The sequence below is a fragment of the Gorilla gorilla genome, chromosome 1, assembly GCF_029281585.2.
Source record: "Gorilla gorilla gorilla isolate KB3781 chromosome 1, NHGRI_mGorGor1-v2.1_pri, whole genome shotgun sequence".
NCBI lineage: Eukaryota > Metazoa > Chordata > Mammalia > Primates > Hominidae > Gorilla > Gorilla gorilla.
Genome location: NC_073224.2, coordinates 59,839,901 through 59,858,575, shown reverse-complemented (window position 1 = coordinate 59,858,575; position 18,675 = coordinate 59,839,901). Strand labels below are relative to the sequence as shown.

Below are 18,675 nucleotides of genomic sequence, written 5' to 3'. Positions count from 1 at the left end.
CAAACCACCATGGCACATGTATTCCTGTGTAAAAAAACTGCATGTTCTGCACATGTACCCCGAACTTGAAGTATAATAAAAACCATGCACTATTAACTAAAATCCTACTTGAAAACCTGAAATGCTTCCTGATAGAGCACATAGCTAGTTAACACTGAGAAGTTCTTTTTCTGATTATTGTTTTTTTCTTACACTTTACCAGTATTTCTAGCAAGCAAGAAAGAAATTAACAGAAAGCTCAGCCATTTCCAAATCCCAATGCTTTCTGTTTTCACCTTCATCTCCTCTCCCCTCGTCCCAGAATGAAAATGAATACACTAAAAACCCCTCAAGTCTGTAATATAGGTATACTCTTCGAATTTTGTCCCACAAATCCTATGAACTTAAAGCAACACAATTCAAAAAATATGAGCCAAAATAATTATGGCAGCAAAAAGAAAACCTAAAAGAAAATTTGCCACAAATTTCTACTAGCCTATGAGGTAGAGAACTGAGATACCCATCAGGCCTTGCATATCAGATAACTTATTCCTGTCACAGCTCTTAAACTGTAAACTCACGAGTTTTTCAAATGCTCAAGTTCCTAAGTACAGGATGATACAAGCAGTTCTTTTCTGTGATATGACTCATTTCTTTTATTTTGATGCTATGCTACCTTTTACCTTTTATATTGACTGATGATGCTGATATTTTGGCTGATCCTATGATGGGCTAAACCTTAATTATTGTCCCTATTTAGGTATCCACTTCTGTAGATGCTCATGTGTAAGTCTGGGCTCCAAACCATGCAAGTGGCAAGACTGCAGAGGAAAATTAGTATCCTCAAATCAAAATAGTTTACAAGTATCTTCGAACATGATTTCATAGGAAAAATTAAGTATTAGGTTTCAGAGATAAATTCTGAGTCTTAAATTTGATTGACTGAGGAGATGGACACTCCTAAGATGGATTTCGCAGCAAAATCACTACCTCTTCTCATAATCAAGAACAGGAAAGGATTATAATTATCTGAGGACATAAGATCAGTTCCATCATACAAGCAAGACTTTCAGTCTTAAAATCTAAAGAAGCAAAGAGCATTCAAGCAGGGAATTCCAGGGAAAAAGGCAACCTTATGAAAAATATTACATATACATATGGCATATTAAAGTAATAAGGAAAACATTCCAGAACAGCAGGAAACTTTAGAAACTTTTGAAAAATATGTTTGGAGAAGTATGTAGTGCTCAAATAATATTTATTTTTGAATTGTAAACAGCCCCTGAATGTATTGAAGAGATCTTAAAAATTTTTGGATTTCAAAAGTGATATGTACTATGTTAAGAAATTTATTTAAGTAAGTGCTTGAAAGATGGATTAAAATATGATTTGGGGAAATTTCTAAAGAAATACTAATGTTAATAAGGGCTAGACTTGAGTGCAGAATACCTGCATCAAAAGGAGAGAAGAGGATTGAATGATATCATCAAAAATGAAAAGCTTACCATGGAAGAATTGGGCTTAATACCTAGGGTATGGGTTGATAGGTGGAGCTAACCACCATGACACACATTTACCTATGGAACAAACCTTCACATCCTACACATGTATCCAGGGAACTTAAAAAATAATTATAAAATTTAAAAAAAAATCTAAAAGAAAACCAGCCAGGCGCGGTGGCTCACACCTGTAATCCCAGGACTTTGGGAAGCCAAAGCAGGTGGATCACCTGAGGTCAGGAGTTCGAGACCAGCCTGACCAATATGGTAAAACTCTGTGTCTACTAAAATTACAAAAATTAGACGGACGTGGTGGTGTGTGCCCATAGTGCCGGCCACTCAGGAGACTGAGGCAGGAGAATCACTTGAACCTGGGAGACGGAGGTCACAGTGAGCAGTGATCGTACCACCGCACTCCAGCCTGGGAGACAGAGCGAAATTTCGTCAAAAAAAATAAAAAATAAAGGAAAGAAAAAAAAAACCATTATGTGGAAGGTAACATAATCAAAACAGTCATCTCTTATATCATTGTCTGTTACAGTGAAACATTATTTATACTATTTTTGTTTTTTGTTACAAGCAATGAAACCTTGTGAGTTTCCAGAAATTCAACATGGACATCTATATTATGAGAACATGTATAGACTATACTTTCCAGTAGCTGCAGGAAAATCTTACTCCTATTACTGTGACCAAAATTTTGTGACTCCTTCAGGAAGTTACTGGGATTACATTCACTGCACACAAGATGGGTGGTCGCCAACAGTCCCATGCCTCAGTAAGCAAACCTCTTTACAACAATATGTGCATAAAACTTGCAAAGAATGGAGACAGAAGAGCAAACAAATGATTACATTGTCTTATGTGACAGAAATGGTACCAAAGGAAGAGTTGTTAATGCAAAAAAACCAAACTAGATCTTTTCTGTTATGAGACCTTCATGAAAATCACATGAGAAATAAATATAGGAACCTTATGAGAATACCTATATAATTTAAACATATTTTATCATAAAAACTAAAGGTAAGTAACATTGAATACTGACCTTTTTGTACAAACATTTAGTAGTAGCTTTAGTTTTCCTTCAGCGATACATCATTTTTGTGTACTGATGCAGTCTTATTTAAATATTCTAAAAATTATTTTACTATTTTGATCAAATTCATGTTTCTAATTTACTTTTTAATCATTTTATGGTCTTTCGGACAATGTATTCTCAGTTATTTGGAGAATGGGTATAACACAAAATATGAAGGAACATATTTACAGAGTCAATCTGTAAAAGTTGAGGATATCCTGGCTACAGTCTTTCAAATGTGCAGACCACAGTTCCATGTACAGAGGATGAATGGTCTCCTCCTCCCAGATGCATTCGTGGCAGTTACTCCACTTGTTTGAGACCCCAGTATGTCCTTAACTGTCTAAGATCTAGACCTTTAACTGGAAAATTTTGTATATCAACTCTCAAGCTGAATATATGTCTTTTTTATTTTTAAATAGAAGCCTAGCTAGTTTTCAGTTCCAAATGTGTCTGAATACATTTATAATTTCTGGATAATGAGTGGATTCTGTCACTTAATAGTCAAGTAACAATAGGAATATAAATCATGAATAGCACAAAATAAATAGACTACAGATTAAAGTAACATTGCTTCAGTATTTATATTGAAATCATGCTATGCATTGATTCAAGTAGATTATAAAATTATAGCATTAATTAAAAAATAAATATAATGCTTGCCCAAAGGTCACTGCTACATCTCTCACAATTATATGATATCTATTTTTATAGTTAATGCTCTGTTGCTTTAAATTAAGGCTCATCTTCAGTTATAGCTGACTTTCACTTTTTAGGTAAAGGGGTCTCTGAAAGTTGTTTGTGTGTATTGCCTGCAATTTACCAAACATTCCATTATAGAAACCATATGAATATTATGATATAATTGAGATGAAAGACAATGGGAATCTTCTTACTCCTTTGTAGGAGCAACTGTCCTCAACAATCGGCCTAAGCCTCTGAAAGAAAAGTCCCTTTTCTCCTGCCATAGGCACCAACTCTATCATTAATCCACCTAATAAATATTGTTGTGTGTCAAGCACTTTATAGGTATTGAAAATAAAGCTGTTTACAATAGAAACTCAACACTGTAGTTTAGAGGCTGGAGGAGATTAATAGGAAAGTAGGCAAGAATAGATCAGAAAACTCATGATTATGACAAATGCTATATTATAAATATGCATCATCTTTAACAAGATTTTTCTTTCAGATAGTAAAATTAGTCCATTTACATTTGTTTTCTAATTACTAATTAGAAAAGAACATATACATTACTAATATCTTAAAACATATACATTACTAAAATAATTACTACCTTATACATATAACCATTAGTAATGTATAGAACACATACATTACTAATATATAAAGAACAAATACATTGCTAATGTATTAGAACTTATTTTTGCTATCTTGTTTGCTTTCTTTTTTCTGCTTACATTTCCACATGCCTCTCAAACACCACGTCTATATGGGTTTAAGCACCCACTTAAGATGACAACCACATTAAATTCTTGGAGACAAAGGATTTACAAAATTACTTTCTTGCCTATGGTAGCAGCGTGTACCGTATCTTTGCCTGGGAAATGGCATTTGACTTAAGGAGGTTTAAGACCCCTTAACAGTACCAAAAATACTCAGGTTGTTGCAAAGTAGCCAGAAAGTCTTCCAAAATATCATTAGGGACTTGAGAGTCTGCTAGATCTGCATTCCTCAAGGCCTGCCAGAGCTCTGTTGACAGTCTCAAGGATTCTTTGCTTTCATTCTGCCCTTCCCTGTGTTTTCAACATTTCCTTCAGAAATTCGTGGCTTCCTTTAAGAACACAGATGTCTAGGAAACTTCCAGTTTTGCTGTTTTCAATTCATTAACAAATGTTTCATTGTTTTGCCATATTGCCATGTTTTTACTTGTTCCCTCCTATAAAAGAACTATTCAACAAATATTTACTTTTTTCTTGACTTTTTCTATTTTAGGAACATGCTCAAAATCAGATATAGAAATTGAAAATGGATTCGTTTCTGAATCTTCCTCTATTTATATTTTAAATAAAGAAATACAATATAAATGCAAACCAGGATATGCAACAGCAGATGGAAATTCTTCAGGATCAATTACATGTTTGCAAAATGGATGGTCAGCACAACCAATTTGCATTAGTAAGTGATTTACATATTCCCATTCAGTTTCTGTCAACTTCGTTCCTCTCTTTGAGATGATAGTGTTTTACTTAAAAATACAGAAAACACTTTTAGGAGTAAAGAGATACAAATACTTCTAAAACCATTCAACATTCTGTGCCAAATTAAGTCTTTTGCATGTTGAGAGTAATGGCTACTTGGGAAGATGATCATTTCATCTCTTACAACTCAATCTGCCTTTACATAAAAGCAATCTTATCATGTACAGACTAGTTAGGGAGCAGCATGAGAATAACAGCAAAATGTGTTAGTGGCCATTAAAAACTTCGTTGTTTTCCCTTTCTTTGTATTTCAAAATTATCAACTGCTTGTATTGCATTCCTTGCTCACACTCAGAAAAGTTGTACATGTCGGGGGAGAAATGAGTGCTTAATTCTGAATTTCTGCTAGCATCAGGAGAATCAGACCTTAATAATTTGTATCAATGATGCTACTGAGGATATCCAATCGAAAAATTACCTCCACCCTATTGTTTACTACAGAGAAAACAAGTAAAGGAAAAGGGTAGGTGGGTGGGCTGAATGTTTACAAACCTCCTACCTGCCAATGGATTCTTTACATGTAAAGTTCTCTGAACATGCTCAACCTTTACTTATTATGATAAAGAGATTGCATAATGAACAAAGGAAGTCTTTCAGTGGCAAAAGTTGATTTTTTTCTTTCCTCTTTATATATTCACAAAGATTTTTAAAGATAAATTGCTTAATGTATTTTTAACCCAGATACTGTTGTATAATTTACATACTCCCAAATCCACTTCATTTTCAAGGGTACAATTCAACTATTTTTAGTCATGAGATAATATGGAACCTTGATACATAATACAACATGGATGACTGTCAAAAATATTAAGCTAAGTGAGAAAAAAGAAAGACACATTTACAAAGTGATTATCTCAATGTTACCATGAATTTTGGGGGCTACATGAATTCCTACATTTCTAGAATACTGTTTTCAATTTCTATACTTATCACGGGCTCTGTGTAAAGAAAAAGGTGTATACTTCAATTTTACTCAGCTTTGATAAATGATCTACTTTAAAACTTGTGAAATAAAAGACAGGATGCTTCATAAATTTTATAGAACTTATATCCAATTAATATAATTTTTATCTAATATATACACCCCTACTGTTAGTAAATCGTTACATAACTACATAAATGGTTACATTAACTTTTAAATTCACAAAATTTTATCGTCTTTAAAATAATATATTGTAGCATCATAGTAGTAGACTTTAATAACAGCCAATGAGATTTTTCACAAATAAAAATAGGTCTTACCCAATGTTTCTAATATATTTTCACAGGATTTGAATGATAAGAAAGAATATACAGAGAGAAATATATTTAACTATTGTAATTATTATAGCACAAAAAGCACTGATTGTCACACTGTTTTTAATAGTACTTAATTTCTTAGCAAACACTGATTGGTAAATTTTATCCCTACAATGGGACTTTCTTAGTGGAGTTGTGCATCATATGGCATAGAAAAGCAATCCTCAATTTTATTTTGTTTCAGAATTTTGTGATATGCCTGTTTTTGAGAATTCCAGAGCCAAGAGTAATGGCGTGCGGTTTAAGCTCCAGGACACATTGGACTACGAATGCTACGATGGATATGAAATCAGTTATGGAAACACCACAGGTTCCATAGTGTGTGGTGAAGATGGGTGGTCCCATTTCCCAACATGTTATAGTAAGTATTTTATTCAAGTATTTTTTATTAGAATTAAATAAAATAATAAATAGACACCTACATATGTATATGTACACATATGTGTGTACATATATGTACATATATATGTAGTCCTCCTATGAGTGTGAATTATCTTGAGACTTTAAAAAAAAAACAAGGTTGAAAATGCAGATGTCTTCCTAAGAAATCAAATAAGATACAGTTAAGAGTATATAAAAAGCTTTATTTAGAAAGATTCCAATAAGACTATTGATTTTTCCCCACATATAAAGTATTTTTTTTTCAGATTCTTCAGAAAAGTGTGGGCCTCCTCCACCTATTAGCAATGGGGGTACCACCTCCTTTCTACTAAAAGTGTATATGCCACAGTCAAGAGTCGAGTACCAATGCCAGTCCTACTATGAACTTCAGGGTTCTAATTATGTAACATGTAGTAATGGAGAGTGGTCGGAACCACCAAGATGCATACGTAAGTTCCTAAAATTCTAGATCCTGAGAAAATCAGAGTAATAAGTTTGATATTTGCTTTTTTATACTAGAATTTTTATGGGTTATTACCCTAGAACTGTGTTCACAAACAGCTATTCTGCTGAATGTTTGCCTTTCAGATCTTCATACATATAAGTGTATAAGCTTGGAAAATTCCATGTAAACAATGACCAAGTTTCTTTTTTAAAACAGGAATGTCGGCCTGGGGTGGTGGCTCACACCTGTAGTCCCAGCACTTTGGAAGGCCGAGGCAGGCAGACCATGAGGTCAGGAGTTCGAGATCAGCCTGACCAACACGGTGAACCCCGTCTCTACAAAAAATACAAAAATTAGCCAGGCATGCTGGCATATGCCTGTAATCCCAGCTACTCAGGAGGGTGAGGCAGGAGAATCATTTGAACCCGGGCGGCAGAGGTTGCAGTGAGTGGAGATTGCACCATTGCCCTCCAGCCTGGGCGACAGAGGGAGACTCCGTCTCCAAAAATAAAAAAAATAAAATAAATAAATAAATAAATAAATAAATAGAAGAAGAAGAAAAGAAAAAGAGAAAAAGAAAAAACCAAGAATGTTCAGAGTCTTCGATTTGTTAATGGATACAATGAGTCTTCAAGAATGACATCCATTTATTGTGCACATATGAAATATGGAATCTCAGCTTAACACCAGTAATCATTTTCACATTATTAACACTGAGGTAAAGAGTTTTCAAACAGTTCTGAAAACATTGTTTCAAAAAACCACAAACTATTAAACCCTACTTGAACACATGAAATTTTTCCTGATAGAACACATAGCTGGTTAACACTGAGAAGTTCTTTCTCTGATTATTATTCTTACTTATATTTTATCAGTATTCCTAGCAAGCAACAAAGAAATTAACGAAACTTCAGCCATTTCCATAACCCATTGCTTTTCCATTTTTACCTTATTCTCCTCTTCCCTTATACCAGAACCAAAATGAATACACTAAAAACCCCTCAAGCCAGTAATATAGGTATACTTCCAGAATTTTGTCCCACAAGTACTATGAACTTGAAGCAACACAATTCAAAAAATATAAGCCACAATGATTATGGCAACAACAAGAAAACCTAAAAGAAAACTTGCCACAAGTTTCTACTAGCCTATGAGGTAGAGCCCTGGGACACCCATCAGTCCTTGCATGTCAGATAACCTATTCCTATCACAGCTCTTAAACTATAAGTTCATGAGTTTTTCAAGTGCTCAAGTTCCTAAGTACAGGATGATACAAGCAGTTGTTTTCTATGATGTGACTCATTTCCTTTATTTTGATGCTATGCTACTTTTTACCTTTCATATTGACTGATGACGCTGATATTTTGGCTGATCTTACAATGGGCTAAACCTTAATTATTGTCCCCTACTTAAGTATCCACTTCTGTAGATGATCATGTCCAAGTTTGAGCTCCAAACTATGCAAGTGGCAAGACTGAAGAAGAAATTAGTATCCTCAAATCAAAATAGTTTACAAGTATCTTCAAACTTGATTTCATAGAAAAGTGTTAGGTTTCAGAGATAAATTCTGAGTCTTAAATTTGATTGACTGAAGAGATGGACACTCCTAAGATGGGTTTCACAGCAAAAGCATTACCTCTTCTCACAATCAAGAACAGGAAAGGATTATAACTATCTGAAGATATAAGATCAGTTCTATGATACAAGCAAGACTTTCAGTCTTCAAAACTAAAGAAGCAAAGAGCATTCAAGCACAGAATTCTAGGGAAAAAGGCAACCTTATGGAAAATATTACATATACATATGGCATATTAAAGCAATGAGGAAAACTTTCCCAGGCAGCAGGAAACTTTAGAAAGTTTTGGAAAATATGTTTGGAGAAGTATTTAGAGTTCAAATAATATTTATTTTTGAATTGTAAACAGCCCCTGAATGTATTGAAGAGCTCTGAAAAATTTTTGGATTTCAAAAGTGATATGTACTATGTTAAGAAATTTATTTAAGTAAGTACTTGAAAGATGTATTAAAATATGATTGGGGAAATTTCTAAAGAAATGCTAATGCTAATAAGGGCTAAACGAGAATGCAGAATGCTTGAGTCAAAAGAAGAGACAGATGAGTGAATGATATCAAAAATGAAAAGCTTACTATGTAAGAACTGAAATTTTTATCATGTAAGAATTAGGCTTAATACCTAGGGTATGGGTTGATAGGTACAGCAAACCACCATGGCACACATTTACCTATGGAACAAACCTGCACATCCTGCACATGTGCCCTGGAACTTAAAAAAAAATTATAAATTTTTTTACAAAAGAATTTTATAAAAGAAAACCCATATGTGGAAGTAACATTATCTTACTGATTTTACAGATGAAGGCATAGTGAGATAGAGTAATTTGTCCATAATCATGTAGGGATTCAGATTAACTCTTGTGTGCTTATCCTTGCCTCTCTTTAAAATAGAAAATGAAGATGACAGGGATAGATGATGGTGATAGAGAGATAACTGATAGATATTGAGGTATATTTATGTATGTATGTATGTATATATAGTTTCATTTTAATATATGACTATTAGAAAGATTATACCTTTCTACAGTTCTGTTTCTACATTGTGGGCATAAGAGAAAAATATAAACATAGAATTAAATTAGCAAAATGTGAGTACATTTGGAGTGCTTGTAGTCACGGCTTGTCGAATGGGGGAAAGGAGGATAAGTAACCATGACTCCAATGGAACATGTTAGCATAATCCTTTTTGATATGAAGTCACTAGGGTGGACACAACATGTTTTAGGGAAGAAGAGTTCAGGCTCTAGAGAAAGACTGCCAGGGTTCACGTTTATCACCTCACCTGATGATCTCTGCTGTGACGTTGGGGAAGTGCAACTGAACTTATTATATCTGTGAAATGCTAAAGTCAGTATGTAGCACAAGTTAATAACTATTAACTATTTGGATTATTTTATAATTTTATTTTATCCTAAACTACTCATTAGGATGCATTTTATTTGCTCATGAAAGAGAAGATTATGATTGTTAATTTTTTTTTTCTGCTTTCAGATCCATGTATAATAACTGAAGAAAACATGAATAAAAATAACATAAAGTTAAAAGGAAGAAGTGACAGAAAATATTATGCAAAAACAGGGGATACCATTGAATTTATGTGTAAATTGGGATATAATGCAAATACATCAATTCTATCATTTCAAGCAGTGTGTCGGGAAGGGATAGTGGAATACCCCAGATGCAAATAAGGCAGCATTGTTACCCTAAATGTATGTCCAACTTCCACTTCTTCCACTTCTCACTCTTATGGTCTCAAAGCTTGCAAAGATAACTTCTGATATTGTTGTAATTTCTACTTTATTTCAAAGAAAATTAATATAATAGTTTCAATTTGCAACTTAATATATTCTCAAAAATATATTAAAACAAACTAAATTATTGCTTATGCTTGTACTAAAATAATAAAAACTACTCTTATATTGGACTTCTTATCAATGAATTAGTAAGTATAGAGACAGACAGCTGAATGGCTTTCTGCATATTGTATAGTATACCTAGACATAGAAACAAAATGACTTTAGATTTTATTTGGGGAAGTAATAATACCATAAAATTAGATATTAACATTGTAAGTGAAAATAAACACACTGTAGTATTCCCTTATTGTAGCCATGGTCCTCTAGATGCAGTTAACCAAATAGGGTCATTTTTATTAAAAGTAGTGTTTCCTGCCAAACACTGACATTACATCATTATCATGATTTAAAGGAAATAGTACTAGAGAAGGTGAATTATTATCATTTTCCTGTGAAAAAAGAAAAGAGGTTTTGCTAACCCTTTCAGAGCATTGGGAACACAGCCAGAAGTGCATTAAATGTATATATTAACTTGGGCAATGTTGACACTTTAGGATGCTGAAGCCAGGTGCAGTGGCACACGCCTGTAATCCCAGCACTTTCAGAGGCCAAGCTGGGAATCATCTGAGGTCAAAAGTTCAAGACCAGCCTGGTCAACACGGTGAAACCCTGTCTCTACTAAAAATAGAAAAACTAGCTGGGCATGATGGCGTGCACCTGTAGTCCCAGCTACTCAGGAGGCTGAGGTGGGAGAATCACTTTAACCAGTGGGGCAGAAGTTGAACTGAGCCAAGATAGTGCCACTGCACTCCAGCCTGGGCAATAGAGTGAGACTCTGTCTTAAAAATAAATAAATAGGATGCTGAAAATTCCTATTTAAGGAAATAATTCTTTTTCTGATTTATTTAAGGCTACATTTGTATTTTCTTAGTACAAATATTTTGAAAGTTTCTTCATATATGATTTTTGCATTTCTTATTAAGTTTTGCTTCAGATTTTTTTTGTCTTTTCTCCTGTTAATTGCCTTCACTCTCTTTCTGTTCTGTACTTTTCTTTGTATATAAGGATTTTTTGAAAAGATTGTATATCCCTGTTAACAAATTGAAATCTCTATTCACTTTAATAGATTTTTACCCCCAGTTAGCATATGGTTAGTGAGAAGTTGCAGGGTAAGAAGAAAACAATATTCCCTTTCCCAACACTTTTCCTGATTATAGAGAAAAAAGCATGAACTTGTATAATGATCTAGTCCTGTACAGAATGAGAAATATTAATTGCTAGACTGAGAATGTTTTGGTGGCTAAAGCTAGGAATAACTTTTTAAGACTGAAGAATGATATAAGCTATCAAATCTAACTGAGTTTTCAAATAACAGGTGTGCAGAGACTGGAGAATAAAAAGTAAAAAATTGCTTTATTAATTCCAGTGACTAATTCTACTTCATCAACAGATATCATAAATAAAATTTCAAAAATAATTGCTGATATGGTTTGGCTGTGTCCCCACCCAATTCTCACCTTGAATTATATAATCCCCATGCATCAAAGGTAGGGCCAGGTGGAGATAATGGAATCATGGGAGCAGTTTCCCCATACCCCACTCATGGTAGTAAATACATCTCATGAGATCTAATGGTTTTATAAATGAAAGTTCCGCTGGACAAGTTCTCTTGCCTGCCACCATGAAAGATGTACCTTTGCTACTCATTCACCTTCTGTCATGATGGTGAGGCCTTCCCAGCAATGTGGAACTGTGAGTCCATTAAACCTCTTTCCTTTATAAATTAACTAGTCTCAAGTATGTTTTTATTAGCAGTGTGAGAATCAACTAATACAGTAAATTGGTATTACACAGTAGAGTAGGGTGCTGCTGTAAAGATAACCAAAATGTAGAGTGACTTTGGAACTGGGGAACAGACAGAGGTTGGAACAGTTTGGAGGACTCAGAAGAAGGCAGGAAGATGTGGGGAAGTTTGGAACTTCTTAGAGAGACTTGTTAAATGGCTTTGACCAAAATGCTGATAGTGATTTGGAAAATGCAATCTAGGCTGAGGTGGTCTCAGCTAGAGATGAGAAACTTGTTGGGAACAGGAGCAAGGTGATTGTCGCTATGTTATAGCTCAGAGACTGGTGGCATTTTGCCACTTCCCTAGAGATGTGGAACTTTGAACTTGAGAGAGATGATTTAAGACATCTGGCGGAAAAAATTTCTGAGCAGCAAAGCGTTCAAGAGATGACTTGGGTGCTGTTAAAAGCATTCAATTTTATATATTCACAAATATACGGTTTGGAATTGGAAATTATGTTAAAAGGGAAGCAGAGCATAAAAGTTCAGAAAATTTGCAGCCTGATGATTTGATAGAAAAGAAAAACCCATTTTCTGGGGAGCAATTTAAGCTGGCTGCAGAAATTTGCACAAGTAATGAGAAGCCAAATGTTAGTCACCAAGACAATGGGGAAAATGTCTCCAGGGCATGTCAGAGGTCTCCAGGGCATGTCAGAGGTCTTCAGGGCAACCCCTCCCATCACAGGCCCAGAGGCCTAGGAGAAAAAAATGGTTTTGTGAGTAGGGCCCAGGACCATGCTGCTTTTTGCAGTTTCAGGAGGTGGTGCCCTGCATCCCAGCAGGGGCTAAAAGGGGCCAACATAGAGCTCATACCATTGCTTTGGATGGTGCAAGCCCCAAGCCTTGGTAGCTTCCATGTGATGTTGAGATTGTGGTTCACAGAAGTCAAGAATTAAGGTTTGGGAACCTCTGCTTAGATTTCAGAAGATGTATGGAAACGCCTGGATGTCCAGCAAATGTTTGCTGCAGGGGTGGGGCCCTCATGGAGAACCTCTGCTATGGCAGTGCAGAAGGAAAATGTGGGGTGGGAGCCCCCACACAGAGTCCCCACTGGGGCACTGCTTAGTGGAGCTGTGAGAAGAGGCCCACTGTACTCCAGACCCCAGAATGGTAGTTCCACCGACAGTTAGCAGCGTGCACCTGGAAAAGATGCAGACACTCAATGCCATCCCATGGAAGCAGTCAGGAGGGAAGCTGCACCCTGCAAAGCCACAGGGGTGGAGTTGCCTAAGACCATGGGAACCCACCTGCTGCATCAGCATGACCTGGATGTGAGACATGGAGTCAAATGAGATCATTTTTGAGCTTTAAGATTTGACTGCCCTGCTGGATTTTGTACTTGCATGAGACCTGTAGCCCCTTTGTTTTGGCGAATTTCTCCCATTTGGAACAGGTTTACTTACCCATTGTCTGCACCATTGTCTGTACCATTGTATCTAGGAAATAACTAATTTGCTTTTGATTTTACAAAGGGACTTGCCTTGTCTCAGATGAGACTTGAGACTGTGGACTTTTGAGTTAATGCTGAAATGAGTTAAGACTGTCAGAGGCTTTTGGGAAGGCATTATTGGTTCTGAAATGCAAGGACATGATATTTGGGAGGGGCCAGGGTGGAATGATACAGTTTGACTCTGTGTCTCTGCTCAAATCTTACCCCATGTTAAGGGCAGGGCCATGTGGAGATAATTGAATCATGGGGACTGTTTCCCCATATTGTTCTCATGGTAGTGAGTAAGTCTCACAAGATCTGATGGTTTTATACATGGGAGTTCCCCTGCACAAGCCCTCTTGCATGTCACCATGTAAGATGTGACTTTGCTCCTCATTTACCTTCCACCATGATTGTGAGGCCTCCCCAGCCATGTGGAACTGTGAGTCAATTAAACCTCTTGTTTTAATAAATTACCTAGTCTCAGGTATGTCTTTATTAGCAGCATGAGAACAGACTAATATGATTGCCTTAGTTTCCTAAAATGGTACAAAAATAAATGGCAGGAAACCACAATTGTAGGAGCAACAAGCAATATGATCAGGAAGAGGAAAATAAAGTGTGATATAAAAGCATCAGTGGGGTTATTAAAGAGTAGAGTATGCACCTAGCAAAGTGAATTGGTGTGATAGATAAGAAATTTGGTGTAGTGGGTTTTCAAAGGGAAACCATAGAGAAATGAATGATTACAGAGATTATTAATCTGGAGAATAAACCATAAAAATCTAAGTCTAGGGAAGAAACCAGTACAATTGCAATAAGTACAATCATCAAAATGTTCTTACATTCCTTTCTAAACAATTATTCCTAGTGTATAGCTTAATGTGGTTCCAGGCAAAGTGAGAGATAAAATCTCACAGAAACATTATCTAGCCAATTGTTTTTTAATTATAAGACTAATGAACAAATCTTACAAATCTTTAGGCAGGAAAATAAATATGACTGAAAATGAAATCTTAGGGAAAATAGAATGATTATTATATTAAAATGTAAATATACTTGGTGTGATATTTATCAAGCAAAATAGCTGTTTATGGGCCAGACATAGTGGATCATCCTGTAATCCCAGCACTTTGGGATGCTGAGGTGAAAGGGTTTCTTGAGGTCAGGAGTTTGTGATCAGCCTGGGAATCACAGCAAGATCCTGTCTATAAAAACAAAGAAAACTAATTAGCTGGGCGTGGTGGTGCATGCCTGTAGTCCCAGCTACTAGAGGAGGATGAGGTGGGACAATTGTGCCACTGCACTCCAACCCAGCGACAGAGCCAGTCCCTGTCTCAAAAAGAAAATAAAACAAACACCCCCATTTATTAGTTCATTAATTTGTGCCTAGAAATCAATTGTTTTAACACACCCATTAAGAATCATTATATGCCAAGCCTTTTATCTAGATAGGAAGCACATTTTGAATTTGAAAATACTATTGCTTGATATCAAGTTAATTATAACTTCTTTGAAGATACAATGCAAACACAAAATTCAGAATACAAAAGTATGTAGACAGTATGTTGTTAACAATAAGGGAAGAAAATAAAGCAGGAGATTGGCAGGAAAAACAAGACATTTTGATTTTATCACTTTGAAGTTTCTTCTACTTTACAGTTATTTTATTTATTTATTTATTTTTAATTTTGTGGGTACACAGTAGGTATATATATTTATGGGGTGTATGAGGTATTTTGATACAGGCATGCAATGTGAGATAAGCACATCATGGAGAATAGGATATCCATCCCCTCAAGCATTTATCCTTTGAGTTACAAACAACCCAATTACACTGTTATATTTAAGATATACTATTAAATTATTGTTGACTATAGTAGCCTTATTGTGCTATCAATTAGTAGGTTTTATTTATTCTTCTAATTATGTATTTGTACCTATTGAAAATAGGTACCCACCTCCTCCCTGACACCCCCAACCACTGCCTCCCACCACTAGCCCCTTGCCTCTGGTAACCATTCATCTACTGTCTATGTCCATGAGTTCGATTATTCTTATTTTTAGATCCCACAAATAAGTGAGAATATGTGAAGTTTGTCTTTCTGTGCCTGGCTTATTTCACTTAACATAATGATCTCCAGTTCCATCCATGTTGCTATAAATAACTAGATCTCATTCTTTTTTATGGCAGAATACTACTCCATTGTATATATGTACCACATTTTCTTGATCCATTCATCTGTTGATGGACACTTAGGCTGCTTACAATCCTTAGCTATTGTAAACAGTGCAGCAACAAACATAGGGATGCAGATGTCTCTTCCATATACTGATTTCCTTTCTTTTCGGTATATGCCCTGCAGTGGGATTCCTGGATCATATGGTAGCTCAATGTTTCGTTTTCTGCGGAGCCTCCAAACTGTTCTCCATAGTGGTTATGCTAACTTGCATTCCCACCAACAGTGTACAAGTGTTCCCTTTTCTCCATATCCTCCCAAGCATTTATTACTGATTTTTGGATATAACCCATATTAATTGGAGTTAGATGATATCACACTGTAGTTTTGATTTGCATTTCTCTGATAATCAATGATATTGAGTACCTTTTCATATGCTTGTTTGCCATTTATATCTCTTTCTTTGAGAAATGTCTATTCAAATCTTTTGCACGTTTTTAATTGGATTATTAGAATCTTTCCTATAGAGTTGTTTGAGCTCCTTATATATTGCGGTTATTCATGCCCTGTCAGATGGGTACTTCACGAATATTTTCTCCCGTTCTGTGGGTTGTCACTTCTCTTTGTTGTTTCTTTTACTGTGCAGAAGAAGATTTTTAACTTTATGTAATCCCATTTGTTCATTTTTGTTTAGGTTTCCTGTGCTTATGGGATATTGCCCCCAAAATTTTTGAACAGACCTATATCCTGGAGATTCTCTGCAATGTTTTCTTGTAGTAGTTTCATAGTTTGAGGTCTTAGATTTAAGTCTGTAATCTACTTTGATTTTTTTTCATATGGTGAGACGTAGGGGTCTAGTTACATTCTTCTGCATATGAACATCCTGTTTCCCGGCACCATTTATTGAAAGACAGTCTTTTCCCCAGTGTACATTCTTGGCACTCTTGTCAGAAATGAGTTCACTGTAGGTGTGTGGATTTACTTCTGTGTTCTCTATTCTGTTCCATTGGTCTATGTGTCTGTTTTTATGCCACTATTATGCTGTTTTGATTACTATAGTTGTGTAGTATAATTTGAAGTCAGGTAATATGATTCCTCTAGTTTTGTTCTTATTGCTTAGGATAGCTTTGGCTATTCTGGGTCTTTTGTGGTTCCATATAAATTTTAGAATTGTTTTTTCCTACGTCTGTGAAGAATGTTGTTGGTATTTTGACAGTGATTGCACTGAATCTGTAGATTGCTTTAGGTAGTATGGACATTTTAACAATGTTGATTCTTCCAATCCATAAACATAAAATATCTTTCCATCTTTTTGTATCCTTTTCAATTTCTTTCATCAGTCTTTTATAGTTTTCATTATAGAGCTCTTTAACTTCTTTATTTAATTCCTAGGTATTTAACTTTATGTGTGGCTACTGTAAATGGGACTACTTTCTTGATTTCTTTTTCACATTGTTCCTGTTGACGTATAGAAATGCTACTGATTTCTGTATGTTGATTTCATACCCAGCAAATTTACCAAATTTATCAGTTCTAATAGTTTTCTGGTTGAGTCTTTAGGTTTTTCCAAATATAAGATAATATCATCTGCAAACAAGGATAACTTGGTTTCTTCCTTCCCAACTTGGATGCCCTTTGTATCCTTCTCTTTCCTGATTGCTGTAGCTAGGACTTCCTGTATTATGTTGAATAACTATGTAACAGTGGGCATCCTTTTCATGTTCCAGTCCTTTGAGGAAAGGATTTCAGTTTTTCTCCATTCAGTATGATACTAACTGTGTATCTGTTGAATACAGCTTTTGTTACTTTGAGGTGTGTTCCTTCTATCCACGGTATTTGAGGGTTTTCATCATGAAGGATATTGAATTTTATCGAATGCTTTTTCAGCATCAACTGAAATGATCGTATGGTTTTTATCCTTCATTCTGTTAATATGATGTATCACATTGATTGACTTGTGTATATTGCACCATCCTTGCATCCCACAGGTAAACCCCATTTGGTTATGATGAATGATCTTTCTAATGTATTGCTGAATTCAGTTTGCTAGTATTCTGTTGAGGATTTTTGTATCGATATTTATTAGAGATTTTAACCTGTAATTTTCTTTCCCTTTTTTGGGTGTGTCTTTGTCTAATTTTGGCATCAGGGTAATACTGGCCCCATATATCCCCCCAGCATCTGCCATACCTCAGTACCATATCAGAAAGAAGGAGCCTAGAGTATTATTCTGTTTCTCTGGGATGTTCTCTCACATACATGCATTCCCTCATCATTGGTCACACTTTTTGCCATTTTCTGTTTGCTATCAATCTTAACCAAGCTTAGCATCTGTGGATGGAAGTCCATAGGTGAGCTATAATACCCACCCATAGAGTGCAGCAATAGCCCCTTGCATCAATAGCCTTTCCAGAACTTCCCTCTGTGAACATTCCCAATAAGAAAAAGTACAGTTACAAATATAAAATATGGCAGGCGTATCTCTACCACTAGTCAGGGGGCAGCATCTAGGCAGTCTTAGTTTAGTGAGAGAAATAATCATTCCTCAGCCCATTGTCCCTTTAGTAATGTACACTTAAATTCAGAGGACTTGAAGTAATGTTTTCAGCTGCAATGACTTCTTGTGGTAAAATCTACAGCTGTAATTCTAAATTGGTAAAAATGGATCTGGCAAAACAGAAACAGTTTACGGGGTTGGAAATATGTACGATCTGACCATTCATGGCATTTGCCATAATCCATGTGTCTGTACATCTCTAAGCATTGCCTTTGGGATAACCACTCAATTCTTTCAAACTTCCAGATATATTGCCTTCAATGTTATTTACCACGAATCTTGCCTTGTAATCTAGATTTTATTATCTACAAGGTGATTGCTTCACTCAAATTGGGACGTGCTGTCAGAAAAACGGGCAGACTGCTTTGCACAAGGAGAAGAAGAATCACAGAG

General features: G+C 35.5%; 1 protein-coding gene across 1 annotated transcript in view; it reads left to right on the top strand.

The window, feature by feature from the left end:
* Positions 1–12,058, top strand: part of LOC115930096 (complement factor H-related protein 4) — a 148,275-nt gene extending 136,217 nt beyond the window's left edge. The window contains 5 exon segments of the mRNA XM_063709874.1: positions 2,059–2,256; positions 4,510–4,692; positions 6,259–6,435; positions 6,722–6,904; positions 9,967–12,058. Of these exon segments, the coding sequence (XP_063565944.1) occupies positions 2,059–2,256; positions 4,510–4,692; positions 6,259–6,435; positions 6,722–6,904; positions 9,967–10,163 (938 nt within the window). The 3' untranslated portion in view covers positions 10,164–12,058.
* The last annotated feature ends 6,617 nt before the right edge of the window (positions 12,059–18,675 follow it).